A 24,654-nucleotide genomic window follows, 5' to 3' on the forward strand; every position below is an offset into this window, starting at 1 on the left:
GTAGGAGCCTGGCGTGGGCTGGCCACACTCACCAACGGCCCTGGAGGCAGGCCCCACCTTGTTCTGTAGCTTTGGGATGGAGACTGGGACCCCAGTCTCAGAGGCTTGGGCAGGTGGGGAGGGACAGACAGCAGGAAGCAGAGGGGAAGGACCCCTCCAAGAACCCCTTTCCCCGAGACATTCTGTCCTGGTCTTTTTGTGCAGCTCTCATTGCATTTCACTTTTTCTGTCTCCTCCGGGGTATTTTTTGTTTCTGCCGAGTGGACACTTTGGAGTCAGATTAGTGGCTCTGGTTCCTGCTTCAACAGAGGGCTTCGTGATTGGCAAAGCTGAGGTTTATCACTCCCTTACAGGCAATTTTCTATCTCTTTGGCCATTGTCTCCTCTGGGGAGCTGGAAACAGAGTGGGAATGCTGCCACCTTAATCCGTCTCTTCTTCCCTGGACCTGGGGCCCGTGGCTCCTTACAGGGCCTAAGCTGCCTCCCTCTGAGGCCACGTTGTATCCCCAGGACCCCATCCTGTTCTCGGGGACCCTGCGCATGAACCTGGACCCTTTCGGCAGCTACTCAGAGGAGGACATTTGGTGGGCCTTGGAGCTGTCCCACCTGCACACGTTCGTGAGCTCCCAGCCGGCAGGCCTGGACTTCCAGTGCTCAGAGGGCGGGGAGAATCTCAGGTAAACACTGGGAGTGCAGAGGTCAGGAACTGCAACCCTCCCTGGGGAACCCTGGTGGGTGCTGGGAAACCTGACACCAATGACACAGAGATGAGGCCAGCCAGGATGTGCACAGGGCCGTCCTTTTGTATCGAGCATATTCTGTGTGCCAGGCACGGTGTACTGCCCCGCCGACTCCTCACACAAGCCCCAGCAGTGGTCCATGATCCCACTTTGCCGGTCAGGGAACTGAGGCTCAGAGATGGTAAAGGGCTCGACCTAAGTTGCACAGCTGGGAGAAGGCAGGTGTGGGATTTGAACCAGCTCTGGGAGATTCCAAAACCCTTTGAGGAAGCCCTCTCCCCTCCAGAGCTTTCTTACAGCCCCAGATTTTATGTCCTCAGCCACTGGTCTATGCATCGGAGGGGTCAGTAGTCACCTCTTACTGAGTCTAAAGGTTGGAGATACCTATACCTGTGCTAGCTGTGTGATTTGGGGCGAGTTGCTTAACCTCTCTGTGCCTACTTTTCTTTCACTCTAAAAGGCAGATAATAACAGTCCATACCTCTTTGCATTATGCTGCCCAATAAAAAACAAAGCAAGCCATGCATATGAAACTAATGTTTTTTTCTCATAGCCACACTTTTTAAAAAGGAAAAACAAGTGAAATAAACTGTAATACCATATTTTATTTAGCCTAATATATCTAAAATATTATTTCAACACATCATTGATATAAAAGTATTAGAAATATTTTGTTTTTTCATACAAGTTTGAAATCCAGTGTATATTTCACATTTACAGAATGTCTCAATTTGGACTAGTCACATTTCAAGTGCTAACAGCCACATGGGGCCAGTGGCTATCACCTGGACAGAGCAGTGTTAGGGTCAGTGTGATGACAGGAAAAGCGCTTCGCTTGCTCCTGTGAAACGTCAGCTTTTCCCCTCCTCCCTTCCTTCCCTCTTCTCCTCCTCTTCCTCCCTATTTTCATTTTTATATTCAGTCCATACTCATGCATCCTCCCCAGACCTCAAAAACTAAAATAAGGCCAGGCGCAGTGGCTCACACCTGTAATCCCAGCACTTTAGGAGGCCAAGGCGGGTGGATCACTTGAGGGCAGGAGTTCAAGACCAGCCTGGCCAACATGGTGAAACCCTGTCTCTACTAAACACACAAAAATTAGCCGGGCGTGATGGTGGGCGCCTGTAATCCCAGCTATTCGAGAAGCCGAGGCAGGAGAATTGCTTGAACCCTGCAGGCGGAGGTTGCAGTGAGCCAAGACCTCACCACTGCACTCTAGCCTGGGCGACCGAGCGAGACTTCGTCTCAAGAAAAAAAACTTTACATTTGCCCAGCACTTAACAATATTCAAAGCACTCTGGCCTCCACTTTCTCCTTTAATCTTTACTGTGGTCCTGTGGGCCAGAGACGAGCCTCCACAGTTTGAAATGATTTCCCCACAGCAGTTCAGCTGGTAAGGGGCAGAGGGGGGACTCCGGCTCTGTCCCAAACCTTTCCTTGCTGTATCACAGCCACCTCCCTCACCTGGACAACTGGTGGGACTCCCTTGCCACCCAGGCAGCCCTTAAGACTAAATAGGCATCTTAACTGGCTCTCACTTACATAACCATGTGGGGGTGGCTGGCAGACAAACATGGTCTCTCCAGACCCTGTGCCCCATGACTGTCCCTTGCTTGATCCATTCTTCTCACCTGCTTGCCCTCAACACTTCCCCCAGAGCAAGCCCCACCCCGATACACGCCGGGATCAGAGACAGAAATCAGCTCCCCTCCTCCCTCACTGAGCTTGTAGCCACTTTAAGTATAACCTGTGTCCTGTGCCAGTTCCACCATAAATCAGCCCTGAGTTCTATCCGGTGGCTCATTCTGCTGCCAAAACCTTCATTAGTTGCGGGAATGGGCCAGGGAGAGAGCCTGGACTTTACTCCAGCTGTGGTGACTCACGCCTTTGGGAAGGGCTGAGGTATTTGTCCTTGGATGTGGGGAAGCTGTGGCCTCTGGTTGGGGCACAGCCTCATTTTGTCTGCCGGCTCTGGCTTCCAGGGCAGGGGGCTGAAGGCGTGTGTCCTGCCCCTCCTTTACCTCCTCAGTGACCAGACACAAAGAGTCCCCGGGTCTTCCTCTGCCCTGCCCTTCTCTTGTCCCCGAAGCAGAGCCCTGGCTTGTATTCCCTATGGGGTGGGAGGTGACTGCCTGAATTGTGTGATATTAGGCTCAGCAAGATGGCATCGTGTGGCCTATTTGCAAATATCCGAGAAGAGCCATGCAAGCATGTTCTTACTAAGGTGTAAATGGCTGATAGAGTGAAGCAGAGAAACATCACGGCACTAGCTGAAAAGCAAGGATGGGGAAGAAAGCACCAAGAGAGGAGGCCAAGGGTGCCAAGAGCAGACCAGGGATTTCACAATGCCTTTTAGCACTGGCTCATTCCCCGAGGCCCCTCATTATCCCAATGGTGTCCAGACCTCTGCTTCGTTCTGGAGGGCTGGGCTGTGGCAGAAATGGGAGAAGTCAGACAGAATACCAGTCCTGGGCTGCTGAGGAGTGAAACAGGTCTGGGAATGAGGCCCAGAGGCAGGTGGGAGGCCCCCAGCTGGAAATGACTGCCTTCTCCACTCCTAGCGTGGGCCAGAGGCAGCTCGTGTGCCTGGCCCGAGCCCTGCTCCGCAAGAGCCGCATCCTGGTTTTAGACGAGGCCACAGCTGCCATCGACCTAGAGACTGAAAACCTCATCCAGTCTACCATCCGCACCCAGTTTGATGCCTGCACTATCTTGACCATCGCACACCGGCTTAACACTATCATGGACTACACCAGGTGGGACATGGAAACCCGAGCAATGGGGAACCTGGTGGGGCCACCTGGGGCATCAGGAATGGGCAGGGCAGATTAGGGTTATCTGAACAAGGCAATGTTTCTGGGATTGCTAGGGCATGGCAGGCAGAGCAGAGTTTCCCAAGATCTGGATAAGGGGCAGACCACAGTGGGGTGGCCTGGGCTCAGGGCTGGGGTATACAATGACGTTTTCATTTTTTTCTTCTTCTTTTTTTTTTTTTTTTTTTTTGAGATAGAGTTTTCCTCTGTTGCCTAGGCTGGAGTGCAGTGGCTCACAGCAACCTCAGCCTCTCGAAGTGCTGGGATTACAGGCATGCACCACCACACCCGGCTAATTTTTGTATTTTTAGTAGAGACGGTTTCACCATGTTGGCCAGGCTGGTCTCGAACTCCTGACCTCATGTGATCCACCTGCCTTGGCCTCCCAAAGTGCTGGGATTACAGGCGTGAGCCACTGCACCCAGCCTCAACAATGACATTTTCTAACACATGGGGAAGGGCACACTGAGCTCCACAGGCACTGTATTTGTGCACAGGCCACTTGCATCCTGCCTCCTCCATGAGGCAATGTAAGGGGAACTGGAGGCTTCATGCTGAGTCCCATCACTTCCTGAGAAACCTGCTGGCAGAGTGCCTGCATGTCCCTCACCTCATTGGTGTCTCACAGCCACTCTGGTCGCAGATGAAGAAACAACTCAGGTGGCAGCTGGACCCTGACAGCACCATGAGGAGCTGAGCCTTGTGGGGAGAGCACTGTGTCTGAACCACAGAGGGCTCAGAGTCCCAGGCTGCTGTGTGACCCTGGGCAATTTGCAAAACCTTTCTGAGCCTGTTTCAAATGAAAACGATGCTTTGTGGGATTGTCCTAGTCAATGAGGGCTGGGCACAGTGGCTCACACCTGTAATCTCAGCACTTTGGGAGGCCAAGGAGGGCAGATCACTTGAGGTCAGGAGTTCGAGACCAGCCTGGCCAACATGGAGAAACCCGTCTCTACTAAAAACAAAACAAAAACAAAAATTAGCTGGACGTGGTGGTGCGTGCCTGTAATCTCAGCTACTCGGGAGGCTGACAGAGAATCGCTTGAACCCTGGAAGCAACGATTGCAGTGAGCCAAGATTGTGCCAGCACACTCCAGTCTGAGTGACAGAGTGAGCACTGTCTCAAAAAAAAAAAAAAAAAAAAAGTAAGCCGGCACGGTGGCTCACACTGTAATCCCAGGACTTTAGGAGGCTGAGGCAGGCAGATCATTTGAGGTCAGAAGTTAGAGACCAGCCTGGCCAACATGGTGAAACCCCATCTCTACTAAAAATACAAAAATTAGCCTCACATCTGGCAGGGACCTGTAGTCCCAGCTGCTCAGGAGGCTGAGGCAGGAGAATCACTTGAACCCAGGAGGCAGAGGTTGTGCCACTGTTCTCTAGCCTGGGTGCAGAGCGAGACTCTGTCTCAAAAAAAAAGAAAAAAAGTCAATGAAAGATATTTAAACTGCAGGTGATCCTGAGAAATGACAGTGTCCTCCCCAGCCCCTTACTCTAATTCTTGCACTAGGCCCTCCAAGGATGAGGAGAGGGGCCATGCCCTCAGAAGCTTGTGGCTTCCTTGGAGAGGCAGACCACTCCCTCACTGTGCCAGATGTCAAGGTGTGGTGCTGGAGGTCGAGGAGAGAGGGCTGGGTGACTCAGAAGCCTCACGGGAGGCCGGGCGCGGTGGCTCACGCTTGTAATCCCAGCACTTTGGGAGGCCGAGGCGGGCGGATCACGAGGTCAGGAGATCGAGACCACGGTGAAACCCCGCCTCTACTAAAAATACAAAAAATTAGCCGGGCGTGGTGGCGGGCGCCTGTAGTCCCAGCTACTCGGAGAGGCTGAGTCAGGAGAATGGCGTGAACCCGGGAGGCGGAGCTTGCAGTGAGCCGAGATTGCGCCACTGCACTTCAGCCTGGGCGACAGAGCAAGACTCCGTCTAAAAAAAAAAAAAGAAGCCTCATGGGAGTGAACTGGGCCTGGCCTGGCAGGCTGCGCTCCCTAGAAACTAGAGGGGAGGAGGAGGCAGGAGGCTCAGACAAGTCTCCTTTGAAGGAGTATAGTGGGAATACCCCAACAAGCCTTCATTCACTCAAGAAACACTTGCAGGACGGTGGGGTGGGGAGGGTGCCATGGACAAGGCAATGGGTCAGACCTTGTCTCTCTTGGAAGTACCCCCACGCAGCCAGCAGTGTCTTGGGAGCCAAGCTGAGAATGCCTGATGCTACCCTCTGTCCGTTCCATCCCTCTCCTACCCTCACCCCCCCACTCCCATTTAGGACCCCACTAGGAGAAGGGAGGGTGGGCAGGAAGTGCTGAGCCCTGGGTTTGGAGGAGGGACAGGGCTGGGCTGAGAGGACCTGTTCCCAGGCCTAACCAAAACTGTTTCATTCACCAGCAGCCCTAGGGTGGGGGGCTTGGATGGACCTTGGAGGTTGGGAGTTCATTCTTTCTAGTGGAACAGGCAGAAATTAATCAAATAATCATGTGTAAATAGGACCCACAGGAAGGAAGCAAAGGCCTGTGTGTGCAGGCCAGAAAAAGGCTATGCACACGGGGTGGCCAGGGCACTTTCTCCTCTAAGGAAGGGATGCACCACCTAGGCCTGAAAGAATGAGTAAGAGTTGGAGAATTGAGGTGGGGCAATAAGGTAGGAAGCGAGATGAAAATTGCAGGCAAAGGACATAACACATGCCCCAAGGCAGGAGGGTACAGGAGGCTGGAGTGCATGGGAGGGAGGCAGTAGAACCAAGATGGGGGTGGAGAACAGGCCGCACTCTGCTGCACTTTGAGGACCGTGGGAGAGCATTCAGTCCTTACCCAAGAGCAATCAAAAGCCACTGAAGACCTTGATTTTGGAGTCAGTGTTGGGATGGGGGCGGGGGGCGGTGGCCAGGCAGTGATGTCACAGACACAGTCCTTCCCAGGACACATCTGGGAGCCCAGTAGGCTGAGAATCAGAATGCAGTCAGCCCCCTCCCATGGAGGAGCACTTCTCCAGGCTGGGGAGAGCCCTTTCCCCCCTGCCATACCCTGGGGGAGCCAGCCCACTGGCCTTGTACCAGGTGCACCTGGTTGAGTGGTTGGTGGGAGATTCTAACCCTGGGCCCAGGCCTGGCTGTTTGTGTGTGAGCTGGAGACCCACCGAGCAGCAGCAGCAGCAGCAGCAGCAGCAGCAGCAGCCGCCACCAGATTTGCAGCCCAAGCCCCAGATTCCAGTGTCAGCCTCGCTGCAGCTGGTTTCCTGCCGTGTGCTTTTGTGAGCCGACACAAAGCAGATGGATGTGCAGAGCCCAGCGCACAGGCCCGTGGCTCCCTGCACACAGCCTGCTGAAGTCCTGTGACCCCGGCAAGGGGAAGGGCTCATTAGGGAAGGTTTTCAGAGCCCCGACTAGCAGAGATGAATAGGACCTTGTGTTTGATCCCAGAAACCGCTTCACTTGCCAGAACCAACAGAATGGCTAAAATAACCAGCCTTGCAAGTGTGCACATGTGGTGCGGCGGCTGTGTTGGGTGGGTTGGCATGTCACTGTGGGCCTGAGCAAGCACCCAGAAGAGCAGGATTAGACGATGTGACCAGGTCAGGGCTGATGGAAACCTGACCACTTCTCTCTTTTTTGACTAGGGTCCTGGTCCTGGACAAAGGAGTAGTAGCTGAATTTGATTCTCCAGCCAACCTCATTGCAGCTAGAGGCATCTTCTACGGGATGGCCAGAGATGCTGGACTTGCCTAAAATATATTCCTGAGATTTCCTCCTGGCCTTTCCTGGTTTTCATCAGGAAGGGAATGACACCAAATATGTCCGCAGAACGGACTTGATGCAAACACTGGGGGCACCTTAAGATTTTGTACCTGTAAAGTGCCTTACAGGGTAACTGCTGAATGCTTTAGATGAGGAAATGAGCCCCAAGTGGTGAATGACATGCCTAAAGTCACAGCTAGTTTGAGCCAGTTAGACTAGTCCCCGGTCTCCCGATTCCTAACCCAGTGTTATTTGCACACTGCACTGTTTTCAAGTAACGATTTTATGAAATGACCTCTGTCCTCCCTCTGATTTTTCATATTTTCTAAAGTTTAGTTTCTGTTTTTTAATAAAAAGCTTTTTCCTCCTGAACAGAAGACAGCTGCTGGGAACTCAGTCCTGTACTCTGGGGTGCTGCCTGAATCCATTAAAAATGGAGTACTGATGAAATAAAGCTACGTGGTCAACAATATGTATACACTAGTCTTTTTGTGCTTGTTCACAAGGTTTGGGGATTAGGATCTTTGGAGGAGGCCAAGAGGAAGATTTTCTACACATGTACATGGTTGTAGTTACCTGAACCTCAGACCCAAGAGCTCTTGGCTGCAAATATTGCCTTCACAGCCAAAATTCCCTGGGTAATTGCCAGTAGCTCCTGCTCTGCTGTTGCAGATATTGTAAAAAGGTGAGAAAGGCCCTGAAATCTGACCTGGGGCCTCTTGGGAAAGCTGCTGTGAACACCTCCACATTCATGTCATCCCTCAGCCCTCTACGCCCGTTTCTCTAGGGACTGAGAAGTGCATGATGCTTTTACTTCCTTGCTCATTTCAAAGTCTGTTCCAGACAGTTCCTATAACCAGTGAGGCCTCCAAGTCATTCATTTTCCTCAGTCTAGCCAGAGCTGAATGTGTGAGCACAAAGAAGCCAAGAGGCCACCTCCTGCCCAGAGAGAAGGCACCCACACTCCCAGGCTGGCAGACAAGATGTGAGGGTGAATTAAATTTGCTTTTTTGAGCAAGCCAACAAAGAGTTTCTTTTCTGCAGGTCAGAGTCCACCTGGCACAGGCCTTCTATTTGGAATGGATCTCTTCTCCTTGTTCCTAAGTGTTCTGGTCTCCTCTGTCTCGCTCTCATTTCCTCTATCTTTGTCTTGGTATGATGTGAGTGGCTGTGGGTGATGGTGGTTTTCTCCCCAACCCTAAATGGTTTGCAGTAGATATGGATGAAGGTGGATCCTTTGATTGGTTTTTTCTATATGCTCTGGGTCAGCCTGTGCTGCAGGACCATTTGTTAAAGGTTAATCGCATTTTTTTGGCAGGCTGTTTCTGCCCAGGATGTTTATGAGTATATGGGAGATGACTTCCATCCTTGTGATAAAGCAAGTATGAAAGCACAAATGCCCAAATTATTCTGCCTCTCCTTGGTGCTAAGAAAAGGTCTCTGCTATGCTCTCTGATTTATTAGGCCAATTTGGCTTGACGTCTGCTTTGTGAGGTGCTAGCTGGCCTGAACCAACAGAAAAGCAGACTCATTCAGCATCAGTCTCCGCTAAAGATCTAGAAGTATAAGGCTGTGTTTCCTCCCCTGTCCTGGGAGTTTGCTTCTGAGCTCACTGAGGCCCTGACAGGTGCTGACAGCCCAAAGGAGAGGTTCAGTTGGGTAAATAGGATCATCAGAAAATGTGGTTCATAGGGATGACCTCCATCTAACTGGCTCAGCTACTCCAGGGACATGAAGCCGACTGCTGCGAACTGGAAGGAAAGACGCCGCACAAAATATCCGTCCCCAGGTGCTACTGACAGGGTATGAGCAGGATGTGGAGGAGGCTCAGGTGGAGAGAGGGCCCTTCTAATTTTCCTCCAGAGCTTCTGGTCTCTGGGACTGTCCAACAATTTGAACCCCCTATGATTAGAACTATAGTCCTGTTTAGGAAGCCAAAATGAAGGCGTATAGGATCGGTCAGTTAATATTTAATTTTAATAATACTTGTTATGTTTGAACAGTCAGCAATGCACAAAGAAAAAATCTTCAGTGAATGTTTACACACAGTGTGAACACATGCTTTAAATATGCAGTGGAGGAAGAGGGGTGAATTCACAGTTAACAAAGCTAAAAAAAAAAAATCCTTGTTATAAATTACACAAAGCATATAAAAATATTTCTCTGAATGCATAGATTAAGACCTTAAACTCACCTACCGGCAACTGTGCAGTCTTATTCCACTGCGATACGCAGCAGTCAGTTGACCACAGAGGATTTTATAAAGGAGAAGAGAGACCAGCATAGGGCAGAGATACATCAAACCCACCTCTCACCGGAGACACCAGTCCCTTGCTTGCCTCTGTCGCTAAGCCCAGAACATGCCCTGCAGCTGCTCCTCTGGAGGCCATCTCCCAGCCAGGGGCCTCCACTGCTCCACTTTAATTAATCTGGGTGGCTGAAAGTGTTTCAACCCAAGTAACTTAAGACATGAATTAATAGTGAATTTATTTCCTCTAGGGTAGAACCAGACTTAACTTTATCAGTAAACTGTAACTTTTTTAGAAGCAAAGAAAAAAAAGGGTACTACATCTAGTTAAATTCACTTCCAACTGGTTGAAACACAAGGGAGGGGCTGGGCGGGGTGGCTCACACCTGTAATCCGAGCACTTTGGGAGGCCAAGGCAGGTGGATCACTTGAGGCCAGGAGTTCAAGACCAGCCTGGCCAACATGGTGAAACCTTGTCTCTACTAAAATACAGAAATTAGCTGGGCATGGTGGCACATGCTTGTAATCCCAGCTACTTGGGAGGCTGAGGCAGGAGAATCGTTTGAACCTGGGAGGCGGAGGTTTCAGTGAGCTGAGACTGTGCCACTGCACTTCAGCCTGGGCAACAAAGCGAGACTCCGTCTCAAAAAAAAAAAAAAAAAAAAGAAACACAAGGGAGGTTTCTTCTTTAAAGCACTTGAGAGAAAGAGGGTAATAAGTAACCTTCACTCTGCTATGCAAACACTGTACAAGGGTGAGTAAGTCACCAGCAGTAATTGGTGGGATACAATTAAGTCACTAAACAGAGTGAGTCCATGAAGTTAGCCTTGAAAAACATCTCAACCTCATTTCAGCATTTAGGCAGCAGCAGGAAGCCATTATCTTAGCACAACATTCTCTTCTGTTGACATCTTCTGCACGTTCTCACTCAACTGTAGTGTTCTAATAAAATTAAGTTAACACAGTTAGGAAGTTGAGTTTCTTTGGAAACTATAGGCACTATGGGGAAAAGCTTCTTAAGACAGCAGGGATGCCCTTCGACAGCTGGCTTCAAACCCCTGCTCTCCTGTTTGTCTAAGTGTGCTAGTTTTTATTTCTGAAGTTAAGCTGTTTGTTTCAACAAAACAGTGGCTGCTCTTTTAACATTAACGACACTGAAGGAAAGGAAAAGAATCCTTGAATGCATTCTTTTAAAAAATTCCTATGCCATACTCAAGAGTTTAATCAGGTGTTCTGTTTCTGTTTTTCAGAACAAAGTCTGGTAGACTCATAACTGACTTTGTGAAGTGAATTGGTGGTGGTAGGGGGATCACTAAGATCAAACAATTTGTTTACAAAAGCAACAGATTTCAGAATTGTGTAAAAACCCTAATAATTTCAAAATAACCTTTATCTTTGATACAAAAATAAAGATGCTAACTCCTTTAGCTCAGTTTCCCACAATAACCTTTAAAGTAGCAACAGATTCAGTCTCAAAAATTGCTTTTCATTTGTAGTGGAAAATGAAAGTGGAGAGCATGGAACAGCAATATTTGTGCTCTTCTCATAGGATGCAGTTACACACACAGATGACTGGAATCACTTCAGAGTTAAAAAAAAGGTGGGCTGGGTGCAGTGGCTCACACCTGTAATCCCAGCACCTTGGGAGGCCAAGGACAGGAGGATCACTTGAGGCCAGAAGTTTGAGACCAGCCTGGGCCACATAGTGAGACCCTGTCTCTATGGGCAGGGTGGGGGTGGGGGGCATTGTAAAAAAGCAGTTGCTCTTTTAGAAGGCATCAGAGAGCCCTCTAGTGACCACGAAGGGGAGTTAATGCAGAGATGACTCGAGACAGAGAAGCAGTCATGAGTGTTTACAAAGGAAAAAGTGAGGGAGGGAAAGCTCTTTTGGTTAACAGCATATTTACAATTAGTTAACTGTATTCTTAAATACTTTTAACCTGAGTAACATTTATAAATATGTTATAGGAAACCTCACAGTCACAAGTCACACTAGAATCCATCTGTCCAGTATCTGTGCTTTCCCCAGTCTTCCTCTCTCATAAGTTCCCAATGTCAGGAGAGTTGTGAGCATGCAACACCAAGAAAAACACATCCCAGCCCTTCAGGTGCACTGTCAACAGGAGTGGCTAGAAATAGGCTCCGCTCTCTCTCAGCTTCTGCTTAGACAACTCTCTTACATTCTGGACATAAAACACATTGGATATAGAACCTTCAGCTTCTGCCTCTCCAGACCACTTCTCAGCTGTTCAAAGCTTCAAGCAATAGGTTTATTGTGCACCAAGAGGCTTGGAAGAGTGGCACCGCTGCTTGGGGGTCAGGGGCTTCCTACCTTGGCAGAATGACGTTAGTATATACTATGCAGTGGCACCAGAGGCCCTCCCGGGCATCCGAGGCATTTAGATCAATGGCTTGTCCTTGGCCCAGAGGTGATGCGCACTGTCATAATACTCAGTGATAAAAGTCCCTGCTGCATTAGTAAGTCAGTTTTGAAGCTCTCCTGTTATAGCAAGGCCTTTCAGTCAGTGTGGATGCAGCATTTCTGAACAGAAAATTATTTTCACTTATCATCAGAACCAGTTCCAGCTCCTGGAAATCTTGGAGTCGAGCAACATCCTTGTCCTAAAACAAAAATATGTTAAACAGATTAGCAGGAGCCACTTGTCTCCATATGTTTGGTGCACTGCATTGATACCAGTATCTTGTCTTATTTCAAAACCTAGAAGAAAAAAAAAAAAAAATCCCTGTGGCAGGCTGTCAGTGATAGTGCAACTAAGGCCCCAGGATGATTGGGTTGCAAAGTAGAAGTCCTTAAAAACAGCTCAGCAGCTGCGACAGCATAAGCACACACCGCGAAGGGACAGGCAATGCACAGATCAGTTTCCCAGGTGCCCTGAGAAGCCAGAAGCCTGATGTCAAAAACCCAGAGATGTATGAAGGCCCACACATGCATCTATGTGGATTTGCTCTGTAACTGAACTTGGTCCTTCACTTGTAAAACAGAAGGCACATCTAGTAGTGCGCTAAGTTAATCCTCACAGATCACTACAGAAACCAAAAATAGGAACACGTGAATGATAATTCAGAAACTTCTCTCTGGTATCAACTTCCAAAAATGCCAGTGTGGCTGGTCTGAATGCAATGGTGTTTACCACTAGTTTGTAAGACTGTAACTGGCCAAACACCAGTTACAGATGTCTTTGTTCCTTCTCCACTCCACTGCTTCACTTAACTTGCCAAAAAAAAGCCAGCGTCTCTATGGACTCAGTAGAAGGAAATGATTACATTTATAAAACCACTCTTTGCTCCTTTTCTATTCTTTGTTTATTCCCTCAACTACCTCATATAACCAAGGAGGGAGCTAGGTATTTTTCAAATGCAAAAAGCAGCCATTCATGCTTAACAGACTTTTCCTACCTTCCTTAACAGAGTATTGGGTAACTTTCTGATCTTCTCCACTTGATCTGGATTAACACCCAGCTCACAGCAACACACTCTGAGCAGCTCTTGGTAGGTGAGCTCCTGTCGGTCCAGTTCAATTTCAATGAAATCATTTTCTCGAAGCGATGGGTTCTGAATTCTCACCTTGAGTACCAGCTCTAGGAAAAAAAGGAGAGATGTTCATGAATAGTTCTGGCACAGCACAGCCCATGTTGTTTAAGATCTTTTCCAGAAGATGGTTATACTTAATCATGCCAAAGGTCTGTGCATGATTAACAGACCTGTCTGGTGGGAAAACCAAGTGCAGCCAGCAGGGTTTGCTCAGGCCCGATTCTGCCTCTGCTGGGGCAGTTTCCTGCATTGCCGTCCGTACTTCTAAGGCTATGTTCACAAAGTAAGAGCAAGGCAGGGGGAACCATTCCAGCTATGTAGAAGGATAATTTACTTCTGCCATTGGAGCTAAGGAGGCAAAGTCTTAAGAACAGGTTTGGGTATCAAACTATACATGAACAGGGGAAGAGGGAAGAAGGTTGGAAAAAAGCACGGGCAGGATGTGAGTTACCCTGAAAAGATTTAACAATTATGGACCTAAAGGTATTTGTAAAATATGAAACTCCTTGCAAAAAAGACAGTAAAAGAGACAAATGACAAGCTACTAATAAAAGCTAAAGTATAACTTGATTTGAATGTAGCACACCTTCATGAGGAAGGGGTCTTGGCTTATTATTCATAGGTCTGGGATCTAAGCAATCTGCTCCTTTATTCTGAACCTGGCTGCCAAGACAGCCCGAGTCAAGCACCCTGTACATTTGGCAGTTCTGCTTTGTTCCCCGTATATGAATCCCTTGTGGCACCCCAGGTCACTGTTAGCACCTACAGTAGTAACTCCTCAAAAACAGGAAGTGAGAGAGTTACTTCTAGGAAAAAAGGAAAAGTAAGACTAGCTGCACCCTATGGTGTTTGACTGGCTTTGGAAGAATCAGGATGAACTTGTGGTTTTTAATATTTTCAAAAAGATATACATAGATAGAGAAATATTGATATCTTTCCTGGCTATGTGCTCTCAGCGGGCCTAGAAGAAATGATATACCTGTAGCAATGAGGACACCTAGTGCCTACATCCTGGTGTCTGAATACCATTCTCAGTGGGCCCAAGTGGGAGGCAAGTTTGCTGTGTGCCCTAAATACCATTCTCCACCAAAAAGAACCAGGGCTTCTTGGAGAAATGACTGATTCCAGGGCTGGGGCAGGAAAAGTTATGCTATTGAGCCTGGAACATCTTGCTGCCCCAGAAAGTAAGGCAGTGCTCCAAGAACAATGAAGGCACGTGAAAGGGACATAAGAACTAGCTTGAAGGCGCTCCCACTGGCCAAATCTGGGATAATTTGAATAATTAAAAAATGATAGTAACAGATTATAACCCACTGAATAAAATAAGAATATATGAGTCAATACTGATATGAATGAAGGAGAAGGGAAAGCCCTTCTTTACAGTAAAATACCAACTAATAAGTAGAGAAAGAATGATAGAAAATCACATCCCACAAAAATAACTGGCCTGGACTCCAAAAAGATCAAGATCAAAAATGATAAAGGGTAAAGATTCCAGATTAAAGGAAACTAAAACGACATGATAACTACATGCAACGTATGATCCTGGGCAGGGCACAGGTGGCAGAGGAGTACAGATAGTCCAGATAGATATCAATAGTACAGATGGTACTATTTCTGTAATAGTACAGACAGTACGTATAGTAGATGAGGGAATACAAAAGGCAATGGTTGAGACAACTGACAAAATTTAAACACGGTCTATGGATTACGGAACAGCATTAGCTCAATATTACATTTCTCAAATTTGGTCATTTGTACTGTAGTTGTATAACAGAATATCCAGCTGGGTGCGGTGATTCACACCTATAATCTCAGCACTTTGGGAGGCTGAGGCAGGCGGATCACTTAAGGTCAGGAGTTTGAGACCAGCCTGGCCAATATGGTGAAACCCCATCTCTACTAAAAATACAAAAAAAAATAATAATAATAATTAGCCAGGCGTGGTGGCATGCTCCTGTAATCTCAGCTACTTGGGAGGCTGAGGCAGAAGAATTGCTTGAACCTGGGAGGCGGAGGTTGCAGTGAGCCAAGATCACACCACTGCACTCCAGCCTGGGTGACTGGGCGAAACTACATTTCAATTAAAAAAAGACAGAATATCCTTGTTCTTAGGAAAGATATAATGGAAAGAATACTGAAGGGTATCAGGGTAAAAGGGCAAAAGGTAAACAATTTGTGAATTTGAGTAAAGGGAGTTCCTTATATTAGTCATGTAATGTTTCTGTACGTTTGTAATTATACCCAGAATACCTCATTAAATCCCACCCCTCTGGACACCAACTCCCCTGTTGCAGAGGCTGTTTGCTGATGAGGGGTTACCTTGCATATTAAATGGAAAGGCTCCAGTGAAGAAAAATGGCTGGAATGCTGGCGCTGGTCCTGCATACGTCCCATTTTGAGGCTCCAGAGACATTGGTGGCTTGGACGGGACAGAAGAAAACAGGGAGCGGCTCTGACTCACTGGTGGCTGACAAACAGGACCCGGTTTTGTGCTTTCTGGTGTTCTGAGTATGGCAGAGGGGGCCGATACATCACCATTCTGAACTAGTGCCAAAGAGGTGTGGTCCCGGGGAAAGGCCCCTAACAGGGGAGGTTCCCCAGGGGGAAGCAATGGAGGTGAGCCATCTGCAGGGGGTGATGCACGGGGTGTGGAGGGGCCCCCATTCTGCATCTGGGCTGAATCCTCTGCTGTGGGTGTATAGATAAAAGGGAAGGCTGGGTTGGCCAAATAGTTGGGAACAAAGGGCAGTTCTGACTCCTTCTTCAGCTGGGGGAGATTGTCATCATCATCATCATCATCTTCTTCCACTTAAAAAGAAGAAAAGAGAACATTTACACAGTCCTTTCAAAATTATCAAAACAAGGCGTCTTTTGGAAGTGGTATCTTTCGGTATGTGACATTGGTCAGTGTCAGGCCAGAAGAAAAAAGAATATTTCATTAGGTTTGTGATTACCATTTTTATCATTATCTTAAATTTTACAAATAAAAAAATAAAACCTTACAATGCTGACCTCCCCAGAAACAACCTGGAATTACTATCTTGGCACAGTAATTTGCTTTTAGAAATAGAAGAGTTGCCGGGAGCGGTTCCTCGTGCCTATAATCCCAGCACTTTGGGAGGCCAAGGCAGGTGGATCACCTGAGGTCGGGAGTTTGAGACCAGCCTGACCAACATGGTGAAACCCTGTCTCTACTAAAAATACAAAATTAGCCAGATGTGGTGGCACATGCCTGTAATTCTAGCTACTCGAACCTGGGAGGCAGAGGTTGTGGTGAGCCGAGATCACGCCACTGCACTCCAGCCTAGGCAACAAGAGCTAAACTCCGACCCAAAAAAAAAAAAAAAAAGAAAAGAAATAGAGTAGTTGTTTGACCAGCATTAAGAATGTAGCCAATAATACCACAAGTCTTCAATGAGTCTGACGAAATCAAAAGTTCCTCCAAACAGACTCACCTCCCATAATCTTCCTGATTTCTCTCCTTGATGTTAACTGGACTGGCATTTCTCCTTTTGTGGTAAGAATTTCTTTGTCAGCTCCTGATTTTAACAAGTAAGAGACCACCTGACCATGGTTTCGTTTACATGCCCAGTGTAAACAAGTCCTGTCCCAACGAAAAAAATGATTGAAAAAGAGGAGAAGTGATTTGGGATTTCAGATTCTAAACATTAGTAAATAATGTATACACAAGCCTGTTAGAGTTCAGCTAGAACCAGGTAACCGGGCTGGTAATCTCAACTTTTCACAAAGCCGATGATCCAAATATTTAATATGCTTAAATTTTGTTTTTAAATTTCATTTCTGGCTCCTGAGAAAAACTAACTTAACCTAGGAGTTTTCATTTCAATAGCCTCCAAAAGGTAAGCTTACTGGCTGGCTAACTCCAATGATACCGTGGAGTATACTCTATCAGTATCACTCATGAGATCATCTCAGTCTCTGAAGATATTTTTCTATTGCTATATTCCTTTTCAGGGACCATGGAAACTCACTTCATATGCCACCTGAAGATTCAATATTATCAGGCTAATAACCATCTCCTATCAGCAGCTTGCTCTGTCACTTAAATTATTATTATGACAGCAGACATTCTTGTCTGAATCCCAGTTGCTCACTTTCTTTTTCCTTCTTACTTTTCTTTCCTTAACACACACACAAAGGATTTCCAAATTTCCATTTTTAAAAAGTTGGCTTCTCTAGTTCCCTCCAGAAGGCTAAAAACATATCCTCATCTGCGTAAACATAAGGCACTGCACACATACTTCAATTCCTGAGGTACTTAAAAAATATACATCAACAACCAAAATTCTTCAAGAACAGGTTCTTCTAACATATCAGACTCATTTAAGTAAAACTAATCACTCAATATTGTACACAGAGGAAGCAATTCTGCACACTCTGAAGGGCTACTATTTTAATACTGTACAGAAACATAATCAGCATGCCAGCAAAAACTCCATCTTAACAGAAATGAAAGATTCAGAGCAACTAAATCCATCCCTAGGTGCCAAAGCTGACTGTATATTATGGAAGGAAAATACTTTTCGTCCCTGTGTTTTGAAATGTCTTCTTTCACCAACTCTCTAATTGAACTGAGATAAATATCTTCAGAGCTCTTATAGCCAAATACAGAAATGAAGATTAGAACAAATGTTCAATAGTGAAGGTTAGTTAGTTCACTAACCTGGGAAGTATAATTATTGGGAAAGTTTATATGATTCCAGGAAAAAGCTGATTTGCCCTGGGCTTAACATTACTAACTTACAGAAAGTTAGCATGTCTGGCTGGCTGGGAGCAATTCCATTGATGTCTCAAGTGATATTCTACATTATGGTTCATTAGAATTAGATTATCCAGGTTCCTTTAAGGTGTATTCCACGATGCAATGACAAAATTATTGCTAATTTGGGAAAAATAAGAGTCTTGTTAAGTTTGGGAGAGAAGAGTCTTGATCAAGCTCCCTGAAGGCAAGGAAGTGTTTGCTTGGCACATATCCATGCTTAATTAATATTTACGGAATGGGCCAGGCGCGGTGGCTCACACCTGTAATCCCAGCACTTAGGGAGGCCAAGGCAGGCGGATCACTTGAGGTCGGGAGTTTGAGACCAGCCTGCCCAACAGGGTGAAACCCCGTCTCTACCAAAAATACAAAAATTCATGTGATGGTGCACGTCTGTAATCCCAGCTACTGGGGAGGCTGAGGCAGGAGAATTGCTTGAACCCAGGAGGCGGAGGTTGCAGTGAGCCAAGATTGCGCCACTGCACTCCAGCCTGGGCAACACAGCAAGATTCTGTCTCAAAAAAAAAAAAAAAAGTACCAAATGAGTAAACTAAGGATAAAGTGGACCTTGCTTGAAGTAGAAGGATCCAATTTACCCTTGATTCTGGGCAAACTGCAACCTTGAGTGTGTTTGTGTGTGGATGTCTGTGGCACAGGCTTAAAAAGTGAACAATTATAATGATAAGTGAGCCCTGAAAAATGAATGAAGCATGATGAGAAAAATATGCTCCCTTTTGGAAATAAAATGCTCACTTGCTAGTAGTAGATCACCTGTTCATGACAAGCTGGAGAGTAAAGGAGGTGATTTACTACCAGTGGGTCTGAGAGACTCTGGGACAAACCAACTTGCTAAACTACCACCCATGTAAAGCAGGGTTAAGCCAACATAGCATGGCCCCCACAGCCCTGTGCCTTAGTGATCATCATTTACAGTACAGAGCTGTGTAGCTCGGGGCAGCCATAACTCAGAGCCCCTGCAGCCAGGTAATATTTTCAAGTTCTTCACGAACCAAGGGTTATGCATGACACTTGAATTACAACTGATGTGGGGGAATGATTAGTGACCAATCTAATTGATAGATTACTCTATCTTTGAACTTCAACTCCTTAAGCTTTACATTTGCAGTCAGAATCTCTTATTAGTGTCGGAAACTATTTCAGACCTGAGGCACTGGGTGTCATTCATCAACTGGGCATCACTCATTGGTGCTGAAATTGTGATTACTGAGCAACTAAGAATTGAAAGCAGTCACCATTCTGCTTTGCAATGCAAGACAGTACGTTTTATAAGGGTAACCTTATATTCCATTACACGGCATATTGCTTCATAATAAGAAAACAACAATGGCTAACACAGGTATAACGCTTTACATGTTGGACATTGTTCTAAAGGCATTACATGTATTAACTTATTTAATCCTCTAAACCAATGAGGTAATACTATTGTCAACATTCCCCCCATTTTACAGAAGAGGAAACAGACATCAGCAAATAAATAAGCAAAGCACGCAGTATGCTAGGTGGTGAAGTGTGACAGCAATAGTAAAGCAGGGAAAGGCATTAGGGAATGCCAGAGGTTGGAAAGGGGCATTGTGCAACTTAAAACTGAGGGCCCAGGAAAAGCCTTGCCAAGAAGGTGACATCTAAACTAAAATCTGAAGGTGGTAAGGAAGCAAACCATGTGATATCTGGAGGGAAAGCATTTAAGAGAGTGGGAAGACAAAACGCAAAGATCTTGAATCAGGACTGTCTGGTATTCCAGAGAAAGCAAGGAGGCCAGGGGAAAAAGGTAAGCAGAAGGGCAAATCCCATGAGATTAGCACAGAGGTAAGGAGGGAAGATGTGGGGACAGGAAATAGAAACTGTAGGACCCTGTAGGCTTTTACTGAGTGAGATAGGAGCCATTTTTGAGCAGCGTGAAATGAGCTGACTTATGTTTTAAGTCAGGATCCCTCTGCCCACTGTGTTAACTAAGAAGACTGTATGATATAAGCTTAGGAGCAAGGACACTAGTAAGAGGCTATTGCAATAATCCAGGTGAGAGAAACAATGGTGGCTTTGTACCAGAGGTATAGCGGTAGGGTTAGTGAGAAGTAGTCAGATTCTGACTGTATCTGAAGGTGGAGCTCATAGAATTGGCTAACTGGATGTCGGCTGTGAAAGACAGGAGGCAAGCAGGAGGCAAGCAGGGTGCCAAGGGTTCCGGCCTGAGCACCCCTGAGAGGCTGAGGACTCAGAGGAGCAGGCTTGAGGTGGTAGAGGGATGAGGGGAGACTTGGAATTCAATCTCGGACATGTTGAGTTTGAGGGGCCTATTAGTTCCTCCAATTAAATCTACAAGAGGCCGGGTGCGGTGGCTCACGCCTGTAATCCCAGCACTTTGGGAGGCCGAGGCGGGCGGATCACCTGAGGTCAGGAGTTCGAGACCAGCTTGGCTAACATGGTGAAACCCCATTTCTACTAAAAATACAAAAAATTAGCCAGGCGTGGTGGCGGGCGCCTGTAATCCTAGTTACTTGGGAGGATGAGGCAGGAGAATCACTTGAACCCGGGAGGTGGAGGGTGCAGTGAGCCGAGATCACGCGTTGCACTCCAGCCTGGGTGACAAGAGTGAAACTCCATCTCAGAAACAAACAAACAAACAAACAAAACAAACCTATAAGAAGCCTCTTCAGGCTGCCTCAGAATCACTTCACTAACCACCTGCTATGGGGCAGACATTGTGTTTAGGAGGGTAGGTCTGGAATCAGATACCAGGTTCGTTTTCTGGCTCCACTAGTTACTGTCAATCCTATGACCTTGGGAAGGGGCACTGTGCAAAGTGAGGAAACGACTTACGCTTTCTGGGCCTCAGTTTCTTTATCTGTAAATGGAGAGAACAATAACTATGTCCCCAGGTAGTTGTGAACAAGCTAACACATGTAAAACACTTAGAACCCTATCTGAGCTGGCCGGGCGCGGTGGCTCACGCCTGTAATCCCAGCACTTTGGGAGGCCGAGTCAGGCGGATCACAAGGTCAGGAGATGGAGACCATCCTGGCTAACACAGTGAAACCCCATCTCTACTAAAAATACAAAAAATTAGCCGGGCGTGGTGGCAGGCGCCTGTAGTCCCAGCTACTTGGGAGGCTGAGGCAGGAGAATGGCATGAACCTGGGAGGCGGAGCTTGCAGTGAGCCGAGATGGCGCCACTGCACTCCAGCCTGGGCGAGAGTGCGAGACTCCGTCTCAAAAAAAAAAAAAAAAAAACCCTATCTGCGCTGCAAAGCAAGTTCAACAAATGTTAGCTATTTATTTTATGCTTCATCTCATTAAGGGCTCACAATACTCTTCTGGAACAAGTAGAAAATGAAGCAACTCGGGCAAAGTCCCATAGCTAGGCAGGAATGGAGGAGAACCTGCAGGAAAGACCAGGCTCCTTCTACACAACACTGCCTCCCAGTGCCAAAATGGTAATTCACAGCTTTGAACCAGAGCAATGCTGAGAAGAGGTTACATACACAGCAGCAAGTTTGCAAAGACCTGTTAAAAAAAAAAAAAAAAAGAACAAAAAGGTAGTATCCACTGTTTCCTGGCCTTCTGGACAGCTGTCCAGGCTGTTTTCTTTAGGGAAATTAAGTAGAAATTTTTTTTTGAGACTGGGGTCTCGCTATGTTGCCCAGGCTGGTCTCAAACTTCTGGGCTCCAGTGATCCTCCTGCCTTGGCCTCCCAAAGTGCTGGGATTACAGGCGTGAGCCACCAGGTCCCACCAGGAAGATAGACCTTTTTTTTTTTTTTTTGAGACAGAGTCTCGCTCTGCCGCCAGGCTGGAGTGCAGTGGTGTGATCTTTGCTCAGGTTCAAGTGATTCTCTGCCGCAGCATCCCAAGTAGCTGGGATTACAGGCAAACGCCGCTATCCCCAGCTAATTTTTGTATCTTTAGTAGAGACGGGGTTTCATCATGTTGGCCAGAATGGTCTCGAACTCCTGACCTCGTGATCTGCCCACCTCGGCCTCCCGAAGTGCTGAGATTACAGGCATGAGCCACCGCGCAGGGCCCAGGTAGATAGACTTTTGAGGCAGTCTGGAAACCATGGTTCTGGTGCTAGCATATTAATAGTTATGTGGCCTAGGGCAAGTTATTCTCTGGGGTTGAGCCTCTCTCCATTGTCCCTTTCAGTTCCAAAATGGATGATTCCACTTAATAAAAAAAATGTAAACTCACTTTTTTTTTTTTTTTTTTTTGAGGCGGAATCTTGCTCTGTCACCCAGGCTGGAGTGCAGTGGTGCAATCTTGGCTCACTGCAATCTCCGCCTCCCAGGTTCAAGTGATTCTCCTGCCTCAACCTCCCAAGTAGCTGAGACTACAGGCGTGCACCACCATGCCCAGCTAATTTTTGTATTTTTAGTAGAGACGGGGTTTCATCATGTTGGCCAGGATGGTCTTGATCTCCTGACCTCGTGATCCGCCCACCTCAGCCTCCCAAAGTGCTACTCACTTTAATTCTAAGCTAGCAAAATAGTCTGGCTAAGCATTACCTGAATGAAAATTTTAAATTTTAAATGCAGAGAGCAGAATAATGCCACATTCAGTAACTTTAAGTTTTGACCACCAGCAACATCTTAAGATGAGACTCCTTATTTAATTGGGAAGAATTCAATCTGCAGGCAGACATCTAAAGTCTTGGGTGACATTCTGTATTTGAAATTGTAATAAGAAAACTGGCCGGGAAAGGTAGGCTCACATCTGTAATCCCAGCACTTTTGGAGGCCAAGGCGGGTGGATCACTTGAGGCCAGGAGTTTGAGACCAACCTGGCCCCATCTCTACTAAAAATACAAAAAAAAAAAAAAAAATTAGCCGGGTTGTGGGGGCGCGCGCCTGTATTCCCAGCTACTTGGGAGGCTGTGGCAGGAGGAGCACCTGAGCCGGGGAGGTAGAAGTTGCAGTGAGCCAAGACTATGCCACTGCACTCCACCCCGGGCAACAGGGCGAGACCCTGTCTCAAAAAAAAAAAAAAAAAAAAGGAAAGAAAAGGAAAAGAAAGAAAATACTCCATAGGATAAACAAATGAGTCTTCCCTCAAACAGGCAACTGTAGGCAAATCTGTTGCAGTGAAACAACAGAGAAGCAGAATGGTGGGTGATGCAAATGTGTTTTTTTTTTCCTGGTCTTGGCTAAGGAAATCGTGCTAGTTTATAAAATTCATATTTGCTCAGTTGCTTATGCTTTTAGCTCTGCAAGATGTGTTCTCCAGAAGCACCTACGGCAAATTAACGCAACACTCGAATCGGGGTGAGCTCCAACGCATAGTCGCTGAGAATCCCTGCCTCCAGCACCGCTCTGACCAAGTGAGCCGGGAGCGCGGGGGAAGGGGGTAGGGCACCAGAGTCCCAGTGGGCGCTGCCCCGAGACCACGTGGGCCGGGATTTGGGCAGGACGCGCTCCCGACCGCACGAGGCATGGGGGCCAGGGCTGGCCTCAAGTGGGCACAATCTGGGAGGCCCGAGGTGGCAGGCCTCGCCGTAGCCCGGCGTCCAGGGACAGCGCTGGGCCCAGGTCGCGACTGACTGCCCCACGCCTCGGACCGGCTGCCCTGACCCTAGGCCTCCCCCGCTCCCCACTTACCAGCCGTTGACCTCATTTTGGGAGTTCACATCCACCCCGCTCTCCACCAGTTTCTGCACCTCCCGAATGTCCCCTAAGGCCGCGGCCTCCCGCAGCCTCTCCTGCTGCTCCTTCTGCTCTAGGAGGGCGTTCATCTTCCCACAGCCCCAGGCCCCCGCCCAGGCCCGCCTGCCCCGCCCCGCCCGGGGCCTGTCAGCGCCGCCGCCGTCGCCGCGGCCCGCTCCCGGCCATGGGGAGGGAGCGCGGAGCTCGCCCGCCCTGCTCGCGCCGCTGCCCGCGCCCGTCCCGGGACTTCCGCTCCCTCCCGCGGGCCGCCCCTGCTGCTCCCGGCCCGCAGGCCCAGGCCTCCTCCCCGGCCGCGCCTCCCGAAGGCCGGCTCCGGGGGACCCTATTCAGTGTGACAACCCTGACCCAGATATTCTCCGTTCCGACCCGGGGCTCCGGCGCCCGGGTTGGCTGTTTATGTAACTACTGCACAATATTATATGCCATGATTCATTGACTATTTTTAGACCTCCCCACCCCGCAGTTTAAGGGAGGAGGACAAGACACATGAAAAGAGAAAAAAGCATAGTTGAGAGCCAGAAAAGCCTTATCCTCTGGTGCAGGCTGTTTACCAGGCATCCAAAATAATTGGTGGGTTCTTTTTGTTGGGATTTGGGTTTTTTTTGTTATTTTCCCCCAGTTTGGTTGGCTCCTTTTCCTTATCTGAGCTCATTCTTGCCCAGCAGGATGGGGAAATGGGCTGAAAATGATCTTACTATAATACGCCCATTATTACAGAGATAGATTACACTCTTCTTTTTGACAGTGCTTGGGGACAATTCAGTTAGAATATTTATTTCAATTGTTGTTGTTTTACATCTCATTTTAGACAGGATTTCTTCTAACCTGGCTTTCAGGAAAAATATTTATATTGTGCTCACAGTTTATGAACTGTAATTACTGCTTACAGATTGTAATTAGTTACTCTTCATGAAGGCCATATAAGGAGAAAAGAAAGGAAAAACACCAAAGAGGCTTTGGAGGTGTCCTGGTCCTGATTCCAAGTGCTCTGGGAAGAGCTGTGGTGTACATGTAAACAGCATTTTGCTTGACTTCTTGCCCGATCTATCTAATGAGGCTCGGAGCCTCAGTTGGCACTGTTTTACACCCAGTAGGAGAAAAAGGAAATATTATTTT

The 24,654-nt window shown here is 47.5% G+C and overlaps 2 protein-coding genes across 2 annotated transcripts in view; one reads left to right on the top strand and one right to left on the bottom strand.

The window, feature by feature from the left end:
- The window catches only part of ABCC3 (ATP binding cassette subfamily C member 3), a 57,252-nt gene extending 49,495 nt beyond the window's left edge, over positions 1-7,757 (top strand). The window contains exons 29-31 of the mRNA XM_032162784.2: positions 511-677; positions 3,302-3,496; positions 7,164-7,757. Of these exons, the coding sequence (XP_032018675.1) occupies positions 511-677; positions 3,302-3,496; positions 7,164-7,272 (471 nt within the window). The 3' untranslated portion in view covers positions 7,273-7,757. The remainder of the gene's footprint in view (positions 1-510; positions 678-3,301; positions 3,497-7,163) is intronic.
- A 1,482-nt stretch (positions 7,758-9,239) lies between these two features.
- Positions 9,240-23,848, bottom strand: ANKRD40 (ankyrin repeat domain 40). The gene is made up of 5 exons (XM_032162786.2): positions 23,473-23,848; positions 16,540-16,688; positions 15,404-15,892; positions 12,947-13,128; positions 9,240-12,151 (listed from the first exon to the last, which is right to left on the bottom strand). Exons 1-5 carry the CDS (start codon positions 23,604-23,606, stop codon positions 12,005-12,007), a joined length of 1,101 nt encoding a protein of 366 aa, XP_032018677.1. The 5' UTR covers positions 23,607-23,848; the 3' UTR covers positions 9,240-12,004.
- Between the last annotated feature and the right edge of the window lie 806 nt (positions 23,849-24,654).

The sequence above is a fragment of the Hylobates moloch genome, unplaced genomic scaffold, assembly GCF_009828535.3.
Source record: "Hylobates moloch isolate HMO894 unplaced genomic scaffold, HMol_V3 SCAFFOLD_10, whole genome shotgun sequence".
Taxonomy (NCBI): Eukaryota; Metazoa; Chordata; class Mammalia; order Primates; family Hylobatidae; genus Hylobates; species Hylobates moloch.

Coding starts and splice junctions, on each gene's coding strand:
- ANKRD40 (XM_032162786.2), bottom strand. CDS start 23,606: ATGAACGCCCTCCTAGAGCAGAAGGAGCAGCAGGAGAGGCTGCGGGAG. Junction 15,893..16,539: donor AATCAGGAAGATTATGGGAG/GTGAGTCTGTTT, acceptor CTTCTTTTTAAG/TGGAAGAAGATGATGATGAT. Junction 12,152..12,946: donor CCAATACTCTGTTAAGGAAG/GTAGGAAAAGTC, acceptor TTTTTGTTTTAG/GACAAGGATGTTGCTCGACT.